This window comes from Cyanistes caeruleus, chromosome 2 (genome assembly GCF_971803275.1).
Source record: "Cyanistes caeruleus chromosome 2, bCyaCae1.hap1.1, whole genome shotgun sequence".
Lineage (NCBI taxonomy): Eukaryota > Metazoa > Chordata > Aves > Passeriformes > Paridae > Cyanistes > Cyanistes caeruleus.
Window position 1 is genome coordinate 116,474,132 of NC_141702.1, and position 19,355 is coordinate 116,493,486.

The 19,355-nt window shown below is 43.2% G+C and overlaps 1 protein-coding gene across 7 annotated transcripts in view; it reads right to left on the minus strand.

The window, feature by feature from the left end:
- Window positions 1-3,389: 3,389 nt before the first annotated feature.
- PLCB1 (phospholipase C beta 1) overlaps window positions 3,390-19,355 on the minus strand; it is a 378,787-nt gene continuing 362,821 nt past the window's right edge. For all 7 annotated transcript variants that reach the window (XM_086873629.1, XM_086873646.1, XM_086873622.1 and 4 more), the window contains one exon: window positions 3,390-6,720. In XM_086873629.1, the coding sequence (XP_086729755.1) occupies window positions 6,490-6,720 (231 nt within the window). In that variant the 3' untranslated portion in view covers window positions 3,390-6,489. The remainder of the gene's footprint in view (window positions 6,721-19,355) is intronic.

The following is a 19,355-nucleotide window of genomic DNA, read 5'->3' on the forward strand; positions in this document are numbered from 1 at the left end:
GACAGGCTGCACTCCATGAGTCAGAGACACATCTTAGCACAGGCTTTGCAGCCTGGCTTTGCTTCCAGCCAGGGAGTTCATCTGCTCCGCTCAGCTGGTGGTGAACTGCAAGAGCACTTGGGTTGAGTTTATTTATCGCTGAGGGCTCCTGGGATGCCACAATTTTACTGATTTACACCCTTGGAGAGAGGTGACTCGTTTTCTGGGAGACATCCCATATGGCTGAATCAACATTCAGGGTTACTTTACTGACCCTGGCAATTAAGAGGGCATTAGAAAGCCTTTCCAAGGGAAATCACAGCCTCGGGGTGATCACATGTAAAAGTGCCCTCCTGGGGGAGAAAATAACCCCTCAAAGAAAAGAACATTATACTAAGAGAAACAGATTTTAAGGGCAGGAGATGCTGTGAAATCATCTGGTCTGGCCTGTCCATCACAGTCCTCTCTGCTGACCACATGGTGCAAGTTCTTGGTGTGGAACCATCCCATGCAGAGCATCATCCCCTCTTCCTGTCTGCACTTACAATCCATCATCTCTGCTGTGCACATGAAGAAACAAAATAAAGAAGATTTTGGTGAGTCTCTAACTCTCTTGCCTCCAGCTTCCATCTGGCAGCTGGTATTTTGCCTTTCCACCAACCTCTGGTGGTTTTTTCTCTGAGCCCAGCTTTCAGCTATTGCTCTACAGCCCAGGGACTGTACAGGGCCAGGTTTTCTCTGCATTTTCCTGACAATGTGGTACAAAACTTGGACAAAGTGTTTCCCAGCTGTAACCTCTTTCCCAGCTGAAGGCAACTCACCTGCCCCACTCACAGCTCCTGCCCTCTGTGGGTCAGATCAATGCAGCAACATTTGCCAGCTAAATTTAATCTTTCCCAACAACAGAGCAACAAAAATTTGACTCACACCTCCCCCTGCCCCTTTTTTTTCTCTTTTTAAATCATTTGATTCCCCTTACCCAGCCCATAATCACTTATTTGAACAGGCCAATTATCCCACAGCCGCTCATGGCACTAATTACGTTACAGTTCTCAGCAGTGGAAGTTGCCAAGCTCTCCTGCTCATCAGCCAGGCTCCCTTCATTGATACAGCAGCAGGCTTTACCTTCCTTCTCTTCACATTCATCCTGCTGGCTTCAATTTGTTCTAAATTAGAGTTTGGCTTCCCCAGTGCTACTTAAAGCCCTTCTACCCGGAGGAGGATCCAGCCATAAGGATTAGCACCTCTTACCACAGTCTTCCCTCCATGTTTTGCAGCCCACCATTCCAAAAACCACAGCCCTATAAAATCATACAAATTATACAGTCGTTGATAGATTACCTCAAATATTTTCTTCTTTACTATCTGGAGGTGGAACACTTGGATTTCTCATTTCTTCAGTGTTTTTTTCCCTCAGATCCCTTTTGATCATGCTACCCCAATGATACTGATCCTGAGGAACCTGTAAACTGAGACTCTAAATCCTCCCACTGAGAAAAAGTACAATGGAACTACACTTGGGAAAGCAGCACAAGCCCCAAGCCTTTCCAGCTGTCCATCCAGCAGATACCTTCCCGCTAGAGGATCATTTTTAAGCCCAGAATTCCTTGTTGCAGTTGGCTTCCTTAACTTCACTAGTGACCATCACCTGCTGCATTTTGAATGTGGCTTTGATTTCCTGCATTGGTCCTTTTGCTGAGCAGCTCTTCCTTCTCCTACTGAGCCCTCAAAAAAAAGAGTAAGGGCAGGAAGGGACCAGGTCAGATGATGGACAAGAGGATCCTGCTCTGTGTGAGCTTAGGCTGGCAGATTTGATATGCAGCTCCTGCACACAGAGCTCTCCCAAAATCCAAGGGTACGATACAGTCCTTGGGGATTTAAACCCCCACTCATGTCTTTCAAACACACAGCTGCTTACCTCAAAATTACTTCCTTGGGTTCAAGTGCCCACCCAGGTTTTAGGGGGCTTAGTTGTCCAGCCCTTCAGCCTGCTCATCCACTCCAAACTCTTTCTGTCCCCCTCAGCAATGCTCCCCAGTGTCAACATCCCAACATCTCAGCTGGATCCAGGTACTCCCCAGCCCTCTCCTGGAAGCTGCCCCACAGTGAAGGAAACAGCGTAAGGCAGTGGTGGGACTGGTTTTCTTATGGCCATCACCAGGAACATTTGCAAAACTCACTGGAATCTCAACAACCCACTGGGCTTCTCAAAGCAGCTCAGGTCCCGCTGCCTGGCCTCTGCAGCACCAGCCTCCCTGTGCTCGGCCTCCAAACAGCTTTTCCACAGACCCCAGCCTGCCCCTCTCTCCCCCCAGCAGCCAAGTCAGTCTCCTGTGGCCCAAGTACAAGCACCAAGGTCACCCACTCAGCTGGCTGTGAGAATCCTGCCTCACCGAGCCCTGCAGGAGCCAAGGGTTGTTCCCCAGTCCTTCCCATGGCCTCCTGGCTTTTCCCTCTGCGCTCACCATCACCACCTCCACCTTGTTCCTGAGTTTCTTGGTGCCAGGCTGCCCTCCTGCCCTGTGGTTTCATTTGCTTCCTCTCACCTGTGTCACATCACAGTGACATTGGCTAAGGGGGCCTCCACAAACCCCGCTCTCAATTTCACACCCCACTGCTCCTCTTCGCGGAAGGAAACATCTCCATTTTTTTTCCTTTTGATTCCCCCCCACTTCCACATTTCCATCCCAGTCTGATTCTGTCAGACTCATGGCTCTGCTCTCAGCTCTGTTCCTCCCTTCCTTGCCCAGCCTCATCCCGTGCCGTGTCCATCCCGTGTGTCAGACCCCGTTTCCCTTCTAGTGAGCGATGTGACTCCAGCTGCCTCTGAGACTATTTATTTTAACAGGTATATCCCTCAGTACCCTGGATTAATATACCTGCTTATCTCTTCTCCCAGAGATAATTTTGTACATTGTAAATTAAATAGGAGAAGGGAAGTCAGAAGCCAAAGGAATAGATTTATTTTTCAATGCTCTCAGTGGAAGGCCCTGCAAGGGTACATTTCACAGGACATATATAATTGAATAGATGATTTGTGAAAGAGCCGGGGCAGTGGAACAGAAGTGAAGGTGCTGTAATTTGTTAAGGTATGGCTGAAAATCACGTCCCAGCTCTTCTGCAAAAGCCTTCCTGTAATCCAGCACATTTTCTTACCAGTTCATTGGCTCCTGCACACTGCTTTTTGTTTCCCATTGTTTCAGAGTAGCAGCAAATGCACATTGTGCTGGGAGGGGCAGGGGCTGGAAGCACAGGCATGTGCAATTTCTTGTTCTTGGTGTGAACACAAAAGCCTGCAGGGAAATTTCCCTGCCTCCTCCTGGCACTGCCCCTCTTGTCAGCAAAGGGGTCAGGGTAAGGTCTCCTGAGTCAACTGAGGCTCTTGAGTCAGTGAACAGAGAAAACCGGGCTTGTGTTAAGAAATTTTTATTTGTCCTTTGGATCTGTAATGTAAGCACATAAAATTACAAGTGGAAGAAACATCATGCCACAAAATTGCATAGAATTTTTACAAAAATGTGAATTATGCCTCTGAAACAATCATAGATCGAGGAACCGAAAAAATATGTACATGTTAACTGGAATATTTCATCCTACTCTGAAAGCAAATCATCAAGGACTAATCAATCACAGACACTATTAATACAATGTACAAGAGCAACACTGATTTCAAAGAAAGGCAAGCAATGATGTCCCTTTAGTTATCTGTCAGTGAATGTTTAGCTAATACATGAGCATTAATTAACATAATTATGAACATGTTACGTCTAAAATGTCTGGCCTTCATTAGAATTTTTAAAATTCTGTTTATACTGCCAAAACCAAGCTATTTTCAGTAGTGTAAAGATATCTGAAGTGCACGACCTAATTTAATATAGACAGCTCTATTCTATACAGCAGAAAGTCCACGATACAGCATTTCCACACATTCAACACGGAACAAGGCAAATACATAAAAGGCACAAGACTTGCACATCATAAAGACCCTTTTTTCATTATCTTACTCTAGTTCAAGTAATATCAATATTAAATGATATTGGTTTCACTGAAATAGTTTGAACGATGCAAGATGTACAGGATTACACACTACCTTACACCTGCAGAAAGTGGCACTGTACAGATATAAAAAAATGTGAGTACAGGAAATGGTCAAATACAAACGTACTGTAAAATGACTACAGCTGATAGTATATTTAACCCAACCAGTCTATTTATTTCTTATTAAATATAAACAAAAGGTTAATTGGTATTTGCCCGAGTTTCTTTGAAGACTGTGGCGAAGTCCTGGCTCCCCTGAAGTCCCCGGGAACGTCACAGATTCAGAGGAGCCAGGATTTTCCCAAAAAGCCTGCGCTGTACAACGGTTTCTATAATGCAATAGTTTCACTTTTAGTATGAACACTGCTATCAGTTTATTCTTGTAATAATTTAGACAATACGTCATTTTAACTTTATAAAATGCAGCATTATATCTCGACTCTACATTTTCAATGAGTGATTAAGATTGATTTCAAAGTGCAAAACTAGGATTAGCAGAGGAGTCACCTTTCCTAGCGGTAAGATGAAAGTCAGATTTTTGAATTTCATGTGCACTGATTTCATCATCATAAACCAGGGCAGTTTAATTCAAAATATGATCTCCAAACAATGTGCAATTTTTCTTTCTTTCTGCTCTAAGTTTAAAAAGGAAACATCAAAATACTGTTTGTTTTCCAAGATTTGAACTTATATATATATACACACCATTATTTAACTGAAAACTTAAGCTTGATTTGTATTTTATTGCTTAAATTTAAATAAAATAAGTTACTTTAAGTACTAAAATCCTGAGGGAATGGAAGTAAGGTAACTTAACTGTTACGATGTGTTAAAATGCCTCGCTATTAATTGATTGCTTTCTCTGATTGCTGTTTAATCCTAAGTAAGGCCCTGATCTTGCAAACATGAATGTGAATGTCATTCCCAGTCCAGCTCCTGAGCCCAGTGGTGCAGGAAAACACAAATTTTCAGGACCAAGAGTCTCGAGGCCAATCTGGGGCTTCTGAGCTGGTTTCTCCTTTACCCCAAGGCATCTCCACCCCGGAGGGAAGGATCGTGCACTGGCCCGGGTACCAATCCCAATCTGTCTGAGGTGTTTCATAATTCCAATTTCTGTTAGGATGGGAATCCAGAGAACAGCGTTTCTTTACCTTTTCAAATATCCTGACTTTCACAACGTCTCTCTGTCGTCTGATAGAAATTTCCCAGAATGTGCTGTTACTTCTCTCATGCATATCATACAGTACACTATCTTTGATTGTTCTTATTTTAACAAGTCAGTTAAACAGATTAATATACATTTTTAAATAACAGTGGTCACGTTTTTATACTCTGCTTTTAAATTTTAGACCTTAGTAAAACCGAGCCTCAGTCTTAAAAATAATGGAAGATTCTGTTAGATTTCAAATACTGTAGTCCTAAACATTTTATAATCCTATCAAATTCAGTAAGCTTAAAATATGATACTTAAAATCAATACTTTCGAGTCTGCAAAATATATATCAAATTTATATTCTAAAACTACTTTGATTTACAACACTAACACCACAAAAAGAATTCTACGATTCCATGATTATTCTACAGCAGTATAAACCAGATGTTAGCTCTCGGAAAGATTCTCCCTACGCACGGATCCCTGAAACATTTCATTTGGCCAAGAGACCACATCAGCTTCAGATAGAAACATGCTGTGTGTGTATATAGACAGATGTGTGTGCACATACAGCTGTATATATATTTATATATATACAAACATTCATGCACTCACACGGTGTAACAAACACAGACGGACACAGACACCGACAATCTCCACGCGGATTCTTCTCTCCGTTTTCCTCTCGTCCCCACAGTTCCAAGAATTTTCAGCAGCAAATATATGTCTCTCCATGGGATAAACATAATATCAAGACAGCAAGCCACCAGTGCTTGCAGAGCTAAAAAGGATCCAATGTTTCAGTGCAAATGTAAAAGGATGGTACAGCTGTCAAGGTGCAGTTATAAAGAAGGAAACAAATATGATTAAGTACTATTGTAATATTCACCAGGATCTCTATTGGTTTGGAGCACTTTGCACTAGCACTCCAAAAGGAAATCTGCACGCATTTGTCTCTGTACAATACACTGGTCTTCATTAAACATTCTTAAGAGTGAATGTGGCCAGAAAATTACCTATTGTAAATTGGCCAAAAATAAAAAAAAAAAAAAATGAAAAGAAAAATAAAGAGAAGAGGGAGTTTAACATATTAATTTTCCCATTACAACTGCACTAAGCTTTAGAATAATAATCAGATGAAGAATGAGAATGAAGACCTTTGCAGAATACTTTTTATAAAATGTTCCTTTGGGGAAATGTGCACTTGAATGCAGATTCCTCCTGCCTCCCGAAGCGCTCCGGAGGCAGCTCACCCCGGGAGAGCGGAGACGGGCAGTTGGGAATGGTGCGCCCTGGCGCACTGATTGTTTCTTGGGCAGTTAAAAAGTAGTATCAAACACTTTTTCTTGATTATCTTCTTCCAATTCCTCTTCACTTTGTGGAGGTTTATGATTTGATTTTCCACTGTCAGATGCCAGGGAAGAGGGGGCAGAACTGTGGTCACCATCTTCACTGATTTTCCCTTTCATGGCTTCCTGTACGAACTCCAGAATTTCCAAAGGCAGTCTTTTGAATTTGTCTTGATACTCCTGATCAAGTTCCACCTGCAACTACAATAAAAGAGACAAGCTGTCTTCAGGTGTATCTGATGTGACCAGTGCTACAGGATGGGGAAAGTACCACACCAGGCAGGAAGGGGATTAACAAGGCATTTTTGCACAATTCAAGAATGTATTCCCTTCTTTCCCATATTAGCACCACGCATCCAAAATGCCTATTATTAATTTCCATGCAGTCATTGCAAAGCTGGAGGAACGTGCAGTCATAAGGCTGGTTTTGGGTACCACCCTTGGGTACCCAAATCCTTCAAATACATATGGATTTAACCGTACTGGTGTCCATACTCCCACTGGCTTTGACAAGACCCCACTCAGGTGTAGTATGGATCACGGATAAGCCTTTGAAAGAGCAAGGCCTTTATTGAGCTTCAGGTAGTTAATCACACATCAAACACACCACAAACGTTGCTCTGAGAACAATAATACAACTTTTGCCAGATTTCTTGGGTTGGAGAAACCATTAGGAAAAAGTCAGTTGTCAAAGGGAGTCAGAGAGGGAGGGAAAACAAGTTAAATTACATTTCTTAGGGCTAGATCATGGAAAGTTACATTATCGGATTAATGCAGAATGTGTCTTGGACATTACTGGGGAAAAAGTGTCATATCATCAACAGGATGCAAAAGGCATGCAGAATGAAATCTGGCTATCAGTCTTCAGGAAGCAGTGGGTCCTTTCCCAGTATTTATTAGTACAGCCTTTGTTTTTAGTGCCCATATTAGGATCTGCACGATCCATTCTTTAAAAAACATTAATGTGTATCAAAGTTTCAACTGAAGACAAAGCCGATTTTTTCATCATGACCAATATGAGCACAGCACGAAGCAAAAGGGGTGAGTTCCAAAGCCAGACCCGCTCCATCTGTCCGTCCATCCATCCATCCATCCATCTACCCACCTTCTTAAAAAGAGGGAGTCAGCTTCTGCTAACTGTAGCTGCAGCAGTTTTGCAATAGTTTCTTAGGCAATTGTGTTTCCAGCTATGCATTTTCCCAGGATTTCCAGGATAAAGGTGCAAGGAATTCTGATCTTTCAGCTCTAGGCCTGAGTCTATCCTACGCAGTTTCAGGTCTCCTTCACCCCACTGCAACAGCTCTCAATAGGTTATGCAAATTTTCACTTGAACATTAGGTCCTATCCTAGTCTTACCATCCTTGACCTGTCCACACTCATCACCACGTGACTCTATCACTACCCCTCCCTCTGAGCCTTTCCCATCCCATTCCCCATGCTTCTGTCCTGGTTTTCATCCTGCATCTCTGACTTTATTTTTGTGAGGCCTTTTCTCCTTTCTCCTGATGTGCAAATCAATGTCCTTAGCTCACCCGGTCTAGTTCTACATTCCTTAATTAGACAAATTCTGCAGCTTTTCTTCCTCAAGATCTAAGATTTGTTCTTTTTCCTTTTGGTTTCCCTGCTAAATCTCTTTTCCTGCCTTCTTTCTGGCAATTTTCCTGATGTCCTGGCCTCGGTTTTCCACCTCGGATAAAAACCAAGTCTGAGGTACAAACGGTTCAATTAAAACACACCCTGCCTCTAAAATACATATTTCTATCGACTAGAAATATTTAGTTGTCACTGTGGTAGTTAATCATTATTGTAACACCCTTCTTTTTTTCCTGAACCCCTTCATTTTCTGGCTTTATGTCCAGATACAAATTTTCTGAAGGGATCCTCTTGTCTCATTTTGCAAACACTTCCACAAGTATAGACATCATCAGACGAACAGTGCTGTAGGGTGGCTGGTGGAGAAAACTGAAAATTGATGCTGATCCTCCCTCTCTGCCCTGCTCACCACAGCCCCAGGACTCCACTCCTGCTGTCAGGGAGCTCCTCAGCCCCTGAGAAATCATATCCACACTGGCTGGAGCATCGGCAGCGCGGCACTCTCATAGGTCATGCTGCAAAAACCAAAGGTTCCATTCTAGCCAAAACCTTCATGGTGCAGTCGTGCTTGGGGTTACAGTTCATGGCTAAAGATCTGCACTGCTTAAAAACACAGGAGTGTCCAAGCCAGAGATGAGCTGCTGCATTTCCCCCACCTCATTGTCAGAAATGGCATTTGTGAATTTTGGGCACCTCAGGTATAGAAGGTGGTGTAGTATCATAAGTCAGGGAAAAGTCTCCTGGCTCTCAACTTCCTTCAGAACCTCGATTTGATTAATTAGCTTTAAAAGCAAAAGAAATATTTGAAATCCCTCAGAAACTGAACGTTATCTGAACCCAGTGCAACCATAAGCATGTTGTTAGATAACAATTGTGCCTAATATTCTCCTAAAGCGCCTCCAGTGGCTAATCCCCACTAAGTCGAGTGTTTAATAGAAATGACATGAATCTGGAGCTACCTCTCTGTCTCCAGAGACAGTCTATATAGATATCTAATCATGAGAAAGTTGAAGTTAGTTGAGAAGGAACAGACAGCAGACAAGGAGGGTTGATTAAAACTGCATCACTAAAAATTAGTTTTGACTCTAAAGGCACTGCCCTTGCTCAGCACCCAACAAGTCCCTCAGATCCCATCCATTCCCTGGCCCCTGATCTACCACACAAGGTTAAAGAAACAAGTTGCCTGCTTAAAACCAGCTGGCCTAAAGAAATCCAGCTGTTTTTCTTTTAAAAGGCTCAGTGTCCTCTTTATTCTGTAGCTTTACAGGGACATTACAGCTCATGGCAATGAATGGAGAGCTGCCCACCCAGCAGCAGCAGTTGCCACACACATCTCTCATTTGGCTGGCTGATGGCAAGACAAGGTGCCACGTTAGTGTGTGAGTAAAAACCTCTGTGCTCAACCAGCACCTCACCAGACTCCACCCCAGGTGGCCTTCCCACTCAGTTTGCTGTTCCCTTGGGTTGCTTCCCAATCACAAGTCCACCTACCCCAATTTCTCTGCTCTCTAGCTACTAAACAAGGTGACCTACACTTGCTGTTAGGATTTTGGAATCAGACAAGGCGGGGGAATGAGACCGGTGATTAGATGGGCAGATCATTATCTGGACCACTGTTCTCATTAACATGTAACAACCTTCTTCCTTCTGTTATCTCACTGCTGCCCTCTTATAGATCCTCTGTCCTCTCCTTAACACACAACAAACACAACATGAATGTCACCTCCATGTAGCTTTAGTGTCCCACAGTTGGACACTATTTCTTGTTCAGGTAGATCTCACTCCCATGTATTTCACTGAGTTACAACTTTAAAATTCAGAGCCATCATTAGGGTTTTGCAATGGGGTCCCTGGGGACAGGAGACGAATATGTTAGTCACTCTTGATGGCTGTGGCCAGAAGCTCTTGAATGTGTGCTTCCATCTCCTACCTCTTATTTTTTTACCCAATGGTGCAAGTTAAAAAATGCCAGCTGATGCTCACCTCAGCTTTACATAAAACCTGCCCTGGACAAACAGCACCATCTGCACCTTGAATCCAACCAACACAGCCCTGAGCTGAGGGACAGGACAAGAGCAGGGCTTTGCAGGTGAGCAGAGCCCAGATCATGGGCTCATGGGCCCTCCCATTTCAAAGGGCTCTTTGGCATCCTCGGCTGCTTTTCCTCGGCCGCTTTCCAAAAAGGGGCATCAGTCAGGGAAAGGCCTTGCAGCCCTTCCTTGGAATGTGGAAGGGGACAAAGATTATGGCTGTTCAGCCTAAAGCAGGGGAAACACACTCAGAAAAGGAAACAGATGGTGTTATTAAAACTATTTACATTTATATTTATACCTAGCTGTTATCATTAGAACTCCCAAATGAACAGCATGCATGGCACTAAAAGCAGTGACTGTGATCAATAAAGGATTACACAAGCAGAGTTGTGGGTTTAGACGCTCCTGGCCAAGCCCCTGTAGACTCTTGCAGGCCTGCAAAGTGATCTAATGAGCTCCTGTTTCTCCCAAGAACCAAACCAAAGCGGTCAAGTGTGGAGCGTGCCGTGCTGCCAGCACAAGTGACCAGAGGGCTTCGAGACAGGAGGTGGACACAGCTGGGCCACACAGCCCCGCTCCCACCTCACCTCCTCCCTGCACTCCGGGAGCCCGAGGGAAAGGGAAATGGGGGAAACTCGTCCAGCCCATCTCCCTTCCTGCAACACCTTTGAAGTCCTGGACGTGAACGCCGCTGCTCCTTCCCCTCGTACCCTGAGCGGCCTTTTGGAAGTCACAAGGCAAGGGCTTCCCAAACCTTTTCCCCTCTCTTCCGTCCCTGCATGGTGTCGGACACCGCATGCTTGGCCTGTGACCTCGCAGCATCCTTCTCCTGCTGGAACATCTTAGCTGATGCAAAACCAACCCACTTCCACCCGCACTGGGATTCATTCCAGCTCACATGGGTTTTTAAAAATATATTTGCAACTCAAAAATAAATAGTGAGGGCACTGCTTAAAAAACATCTAGAGAATTAATCTTCAGCCAAAAACGTTTTGAGAAAGTTATCTATGAGATACAACCATTTTGGTGAAAAAAACCCCACAAAAACAGTTTTGTTGAAAAAAATCCATTAATTATGGCTATATCTGTTTTGATGAAGTTCTTCCACTGCAAAGATTTGCTATGACGCCAAATAAGTCACTTTTTTAAGTCTCAGGTTTTTCTGTTCCTTAGAGAATTTTTCTCTAAGGGCACCTTTTTGAGTTTGATATTTCTGTTATATCTCCTTTTAAATTTATCTTATTTTGTTTTCCTCATGATTTTCTTTCCCTGAATGATGCAGTGAATTATGAATGGAAAATTATTTAAATATCCTGGCTCAACAATTTAGGTAAAAATAGACTTCGAGAACTAAATAGTTCAGTATCTCCAACAATCTCTGACATTTCCAACAGTAAACTCTTTATTCTCAAGTTTTTTTCACAGTTTTTGAGTTAAGATTTCAAATGTGAGACATTTTGAAACTGTGTTATTTCTCCTTGGGGCAGAGCGCAGGAAAATATGTAAAAAATTTACTCTTTTGTAAAATGATGGTTGCATTTACTCACCAGTTGAAATGTGATACTCATTTCTATCCATAATTACCATGGCACTGCCCACATGCAGGATATTATTTAATTCCATGTGGACAGTGCCTGTTCTTTTTGTTTTACTGATGAGAAGCTCAACTGCATTCATTTCTTGTGCGTAGTTTCAGCAGAATGTATTTTGTCAAGAGACAGTAACTGGTCACTGCACCATTTGTAACCAAAGGGGGGGCTGCAACCTCTCCAGGGAATTTCTGTTCAGCAAAGCTCCCGTTTTCCTTATCACGTGTCATTGGAAATGTTTATTTTGTTAACACCAGCAACACTGATATTTGCAGCGGTCAGTGAAACCAGATTGCAACAGCGGCACTGGGCTGGGATTGGGGCCCCTTTCTCAGTCCTCCCCTCCTTCTCTAAATCTGCTAAAGCTACAAATACTTATTTTTCTTCCTGCAAACATTTGACCCATGTGCCTAAAGATAATTTTAAATAGAGGATTTGGGGCTTTTAAGCCTGCATCAGACAACAAATATGCATAATGTCAGCGACCTCAATTTAGCTTCCAAAATAGCACAGAGAGGACTCCCAGATTAAGGGTACATAGAGCAAGAAGGCTGCTGTTCCGCTGCTTTTCATTTTCAGAGCTTACTTAATTAGAAAGCCATTCTGGAGGGATACAGCATTAAAAGACATATGAGTAGCAAGAACTGTTAAAAGCAGATGGAGGCTCAGTAACAGGGAGAGTGAAATTGAGGAACAGAGCTCATGGATCAAGTGATTTATAGGCAGTAATTTTTGTTTAATTGGAAACAGTAGGAGTTCCTTATTAAGGACCATGTTATTCCCTCCACTAAGCTGATTTCTGCTGGGAAGGCAAGGGAGTAACCACTGCTCAGATGTCCTCATGCCTCAAGGCCACAGTCCTTCGGCAGCACTCGGCTGGAGCCCCCTCTGCCCTCTGTCAGAACGTCCCTGAAACAGCAGCAGGTTCTCCAGAAGCTGATTGCCCAGGCCTGGGGAAGGAGTTAACTCTCCATGTGCACAGAGCACCTAAATGCTCCTTTTTTCTCCCACTTCAGCAAGGAAGTGAGTAAAGGGACGTGTCAAAAATAGCAACATTTGGGCTTAATTAAGGACAACATTTCTAACCCTGAGTTGAAACTATTCAGGTAGACAATGTTTTCTCTCAGAAGATGTGGGAGAGTGGAACCACTAAGGGGAGCCTAAGGGCACTTGGTATCTGAGGTGGCACAAGGAACAGCTAAACAGCAGCAGGAAATGTCTTCGTGCTGACTGGAAAGCTCCAGTTAATGACTCCTGTCCTCAGACAAGGACATCTCTGCATTTTCAAACAGTGGTAACTTTCCAGACCATGGGAGACACCAGGCACACCAGTTTCAAGACTCCTTCTCTGCCTCCCTACCTGAAGGTGATGCTCCCCTAGTCCTTCACAAAGGTCATCAGGCCGATCTCCCCACCCCACAAAGTCTCCAGGGCTGCTGGCTCAGCTCTAGTTCTGACTGCTCCACTATTGCCCTTCTGCCTTCCCATGCCAACAGGCTGCACAGTCCAGACATGCTCCTTGAAAAAAATCACCAGCAATCACCTCAAGTGCCTCACCAGGCACAGAGTGGCAGCACATCCCGTGTTATCTCCCCTTGTACAGACACTTCCCCTCCCACCGCCTCCCTTATCTGCCATGTTTCAGCTCAGTGTCTCTTCCTATCGAAGCAAAGGTGATTTGCTCTGCCTCCCCGAGGGTACAACAAGTCCCCACATAAATGAGTCCCTTTAATATCTGCTGTCTCAAGGCACTAGACTGTAACCTTGGGGCCTCCATCAATCTGTGTCTCCGCCTTTATTAACTGCAACCTCAATTAAACCAGTGGGACCGCGAGGAAACCTGGGACCTGGGCGCCTGGATTTTAACATTTATAAGGCAACTCATATTCTTCTGGGTTGAAAACCAACATTTGCTCCAATAACTGATTAAAAATAAATGTTTGGGTGGTGAGATTGCCCATCAGTGCTGCCCAGTTCATACATGTATTAAACACATATACCTGTACAATATCTCTGCTGAAATCTTCTGGGTTAGAGAAGGTCCTTACAGCAAAAGCCTAAACTGGTGAACTTTTCCTACTGGCAATTGTATTATTAGCAGCAATTTCAGATCTCTTGCATTTTCTCTAAAGAAATAGCTTGTACTGAATTCTGTGGGAGGATTTTCTTCGTTTCCTGTGTCTTCAAAACTACAGCAGTTTATTCTCATGCAAAGCCCTGCTCTGTGTCTTGTAAGCTGCATACTTGGAATTACTCCTCATTCTGATGATTATTTCATGTAACAGTTTGCTTTTGTGGATAAAATGCTTTCAGAAGCTATCGAGTGGCACTTAGACTTCATAAAAACTTCAATAATTCAAACTTCATAAAAGCATGACCTATACACCTCATGATGCATATGAATAAAAATAATTTGAGCTAGAATGAACAGGGAAAAAAAATATCCCCTTTCTATGGGCATTTTAAGGGTAGATTCTGAGATTCTGTTCCTTTTCATCATCACTAGAGTAAGCTATCTTCACTGTAAGCAAGGAAGAATCTGCTCAGTTTCAATGCAATAAATCCAGAGGAGCTCCCCTGAAGTCTCATCTATCAGCAGATACTGGCCTTAGTTTATTGGGGTGGATCCAGGGTAAATAACTCAAGTGACAGAGCTCAAAGAGAGCTTCTTAGCTGGTTCTTTTTTAAAGTGCTGTCCATATTATGGATATTGCAAAACAAACAAACAACAGAAAAAAATCAGTGCAGCCATTACCTTCTGATAAATGATGTTTTTCCACTGCCACGATGCCTCCAAGGCAGCCTGTAAACAGGCAGCTGACTGTCCAACAGCACAGGCCTTCCAAGAGTAGCAGTATTGTAATTCTCATCTCAAGAGGTCATGACAGTCCCTTGGAAACTCATTTTAAATGACATCTTGAGGTTACAACAGCAACAATATATTCCAGAAATATTCCAAACCCTGGATGGACCAGAGAACGTGAGACTCAGCAGCACCACGGCAGCAGAGAAGGATGTCCCCTGTGGGCCATGGAATCTGCAGGGCCACTTAGTATTTATTGTGTTTTGCCTGAAAGTGAGGTTGCCCCACAAAGTGAGAGATTCTGGCAATTTTTGAAAGAGGAGAGACAAGAAAGTTTCAGGTGCTTAAGGTCTCCAGTGTGAGAGCTCAGGAGCTCATGAAGCACAGATCTGAAAAAAAGGTGGTAGAACCCACGGCACAGCTTTTGGGCCTCACCTAAACTGAATTCTGGATTCAGTTTAACAAAGCACTTTCCAGTCTCTCATATCCACCCTGCTAATAGGTAATTACAGTGTTGCCTGTGTTTGACTCTTGGCAGGACATCTCTAACAGGCCCCATCAGTGTCACAGAAAATTCCCTCTGAGCACAGAGATTTCTCCTCCAATACGACAATGAAAAGGAAATAAATAATCTCTTTCTCTGTCTCTCTCCAGTGGCATCACTGTGCTCCTCAAAGCAAAAGGAGCAGCTCACCCTGTGATTAAGTCTGGCACCTCTTTTCACTGCCATACCCTGCTCTGCCCTGACTCTTGAGCTGTTTTGAGTAATAAGAGCTCCAAACACACACTGAGGGCTCTGCATCTTGAGACAGCACCTTTCTTAAGGTACACACTCACTATGATTTCCATGTCACTGGTAATTGTCAGGGAGCTGCATGGAGGTTTAGAAGGAAGCCATCATTAGCTCAGAAATAATCACACTGATAAAGCCTCTCCTGCACTTTGAAGTTTACCTTGCTCTGTAGCTGCCCATGCCAAAGAGCCTCTGCAGGATGGAGCCCCACTGAAAAGTGTGCTTGGAAAATTACTGAGCAGTCAGTCTTTCCCCTAATATCTTGTTAAAAATGAATGTTTCTAGACTAGAAAGCAAGCACACTCTGAATAAAGATCAAAGCCTTTGAAGTTTCTTTGAAAATCTTTTCAAGTAGTTGCAGTTCTATAATCCCTTGTAACAGAGAAGGCTATTCCAAAATATTTCCTAACTCATCAACAACATGAATCTGGCTTCCTCTTGACTATTAGTAGAGACTTTTGCATTGACTCTCCCCAAATAATGACCCAATTTAGTACACCCATTATTTTTTAACATAACAGGCTAATGAAAAAAAAAATCCATTCAGAACGTGGCAGAAGTTTAACAGTGGAGACAGAGTCACTGTCCCTCATCTTCCACCTTCCAGAAATGATGGCTCAGTATTTTGGCCTTTGTACTTCCAAGTGTCATGCGAGTTTTGAGGCTGGGTTTAGCAGTGACAAAAAGCTGGGACCTGGTTCAAGCTTAGGTGCTGATGTATATGTTCATTATTACCTAATGGCCATCAAATGGAGATGTATCACTGCTACTGGGGACTGAGTCTGGTAAATTCATGGCAGCTCTGTGTTTAAATCCTATGATTATCTTCACATCCTTCTACTTCTACCATGGGTTTATCCATATATCCACATTCCTCATTGTTTCAAGCTGGATTACAAAACACACTTGGTTGTTTTTTTTCACTGAGAAGCAAAATTAGTGTAGAATTTTAACGGCAACTATTAAAAACTTTAGAGCTTAATGTAAAAGCAACACTGGCCTGTGGTTCATCTTAATTAAAAATAGCCTGAAGGTTTTCACTTCCTGATACTACAACTAGCTTTAAAGGAAAAAACCCTCCTCTTGTTGGTACTGCTGTTACTTGGATTAAGCAGTACTGTGCAATAGGAGGCTGACTGAGCCATCCTCACGAGTAAATTCAAGGGATTATTATTTCAGTTCAGTTGTTTTTCATTTAAACATTTTCTCCCAAGTTCATATTAATGCTGACTGCTTCAAACTTAGGCAACTCTCTAATTACCCATCCAGCTTAAACAACCCATGCAGAAAACTTTATTTCTATGATGTTCAGCAAGCATCCCACAATGCAAAAATGGACATATAAGGTAATTTCATCAAGTCATATCAACAGGACAAAGCCCATCCCATGGCTGTCCAGAGCAGCTTGAACTCATGCCTGGTAAAGCACATACCCAAAGTTCCCTCCAGTCTACAGGCCAGTGATTGGATTTAATGGGGTTTGGATCTACAGTTTGGATCTACAGCCACAAAAGTGGTTGCAAACAGACCAGATCAAGTGAAGGAACTGCTAGCACAAAAGGGCATGAAATGCTCCTGAGCCAGCAGGGATCTGGGGATAATCGTAATCTGCCTCACAAAGGAGAGGTGCAAAACTTGTGTTTTGGTGGCTCAGGGTTTTCACCTGAAAATCACTCCCTTTTTCAATTTAAGCAAACTATAAAGCATGAGGGAGCCTGGGAAAAGGGACCAGGTTGCTGCTTTAAATCCAAGCCTGCTCCAGATAAGAGGTAACAACTTCCCACAGAGAAGGGCAGACTTCTTTCTCATGTCCAGACCTTGCTCTCTCTGTGTACAACCTGATCTGGGTTTCTGTCCAGCACCTGAGCTCCCTGAGGAAGGGAAACTGCTGAGGGTGTTTTTCCCCTCCTCATGCTTATTCTGGGTGAGGAACTGCCACCCTGCTCGTGCTGCAGCCCAGGCAGCCTCACAGCCTCATCTCAGGTGTGGTGGGATATGTCCAGTGAGGAACTGTGACACAAAATGTGTGTCACAGGGCCTGTGTGTGAGTCTGCCACAGGACCCTTTCCATCTTGCCAAGCAGCCAGGTGTCTGAAAGTCCTTCTGAACACCTCTCTTAAAGAGATTGCCATTGAGTTCTGTGGCCAGACCTTGCTGTTGCCAGGAAAAGAGATACACTAATTCCTTGGATGCCAGCACAGACAGGAGGATAAGGGACACCACAACTTTAAACTTCCTGAGACTCGGTTCCTCTGCTGCCTGCTTGTGCCTGCTGAGCTCAGTGGGCATGAGAAGGTCACCCTGGGGCCTCCCCCACGCCTGCTACAGGAACTGTGAGCTTCCCACCAACAGCACTCTGAGCTGGATCTGCTCCCTGCCTTCTCTCCTCCTGAACTCACTACAGTTCATCAAAGCTCAGTTCACCAGAGGGTCAAGCCTGCACTGAGATGAATCTCATGGAACTTCACTAAGCCCTTTGCTTTTTTTTCCACTGAAAGGCATGCCATCAAAATACCTAACATGATCCCCTAAAGCTCCACTTTGTTTGTAATCTGATTTCATTTATGTGTATCACTATTGGTAGCTTCTCTCTTGGAAAGGTTTTGCACCATGCAAAACCTTTAAGAAAAAAACCCACTAGCAGTAGAACAAAACCTCTTTCCATTACAAGAACTCATCTTTTTAATGCTCTATCAGTGTTTTATTATTATTTCGGTACTTGACATCTTCCAAAAGCATTAAAAAGTTCTTGAGAGGTCTTACAGCTTTATAGTGTATTCTCTAATGCCAATTCTGATCACAATCTAGCTAAAGATAAGTTTAATGAACACTAGAAAAATAAAGGCCTTTCATAAGCGATCAAGTGATTTGAAGAAGCAAAGGAGTACTTTAAAAACATGTGTTTCTTGCTTTAGAGCCCTGTTTTAAAAATGTGTAGGGTACACATCTCTGCTGAGGACATCAGAAATTAATCTGGAACTTAGGGAGTATTTATTTTAAATGATGGTAGACAAGTATCAGAAATGAAAGAGACTGGCAACTTGCAAAAACACCTTTTAGAACAGTGACTATAAAATGTCATCTTTTCCCCATCTCGTGGAAATCTATTTAGTATTGGAGAAATATAGACAGACATTAGATTTAGTGATGGTGAGTGAATAATAAAGTCATCTGCTACTCTAAATAACAGTAAAAGGATTATTCTGAGTTAGTTACAGAAGTAATCCCTAAAAATTCTTATCACTTATGTTATTTAAACTTTCTTACATATCAATTAGTTTGAAATAATAAGTCTTTAGGCTATCCATTAATTGCAGCACTGTTGGCACGATCTGTATTTAAAATTATGCAATGAAAATTAAGCTGAAGCACCAAGCTGTCTTGGCTAACAAAAAAGATTTCCTCAGCCCTTCGGATAGAGAAGGAGAGATAATGGGGGCACTGAATTCACAGGAGAACTCTTTCTCAGTTTACAATTCTCTCTTGTCACACGCTGACACAGACTGTGGAAGCCACAAGCCTAAGAATCCCCGTGTTTAACTTGCAGTGTTGCTTTTCCAGCGCATCCATTTTCCGATCGATCGGCACGGCTGCTCTCAGGCAAAACGGAAGAGAGCTCCCGTGATTAATGCAAAGGAAAGCACCCTACACAACCTGGAGGAGAGCTGCTCCAGGAGATTCTGCACAGGATAATTACAAATGCAACGGATGGGCAATTGAAATTGTCGAGTTACTCCTTCAGAAGTCAGGGGGAGGCCGTTTGCAGAGGAATATCTGGTCCATACATCAGGAGAAGATACCAATTTTAATTTCTCCTGCTGTTATGGCTCAAGGCTCTCCAAGAAGCCTCCAACCCACGCTTTTAAGTCTTCCTGCCTTTGCAGAGCAGATCTAAGGACACTGAACTTCTCTTGTCTGGTCATATTTTGCTTCACAGATACACTGAAGCTACCCTTTGGCATTTGCCCCATTCCCTTTGGGCTGGCACCTGTCAGAGGCACAGCAGGGACCGCCACGTCTGGCAC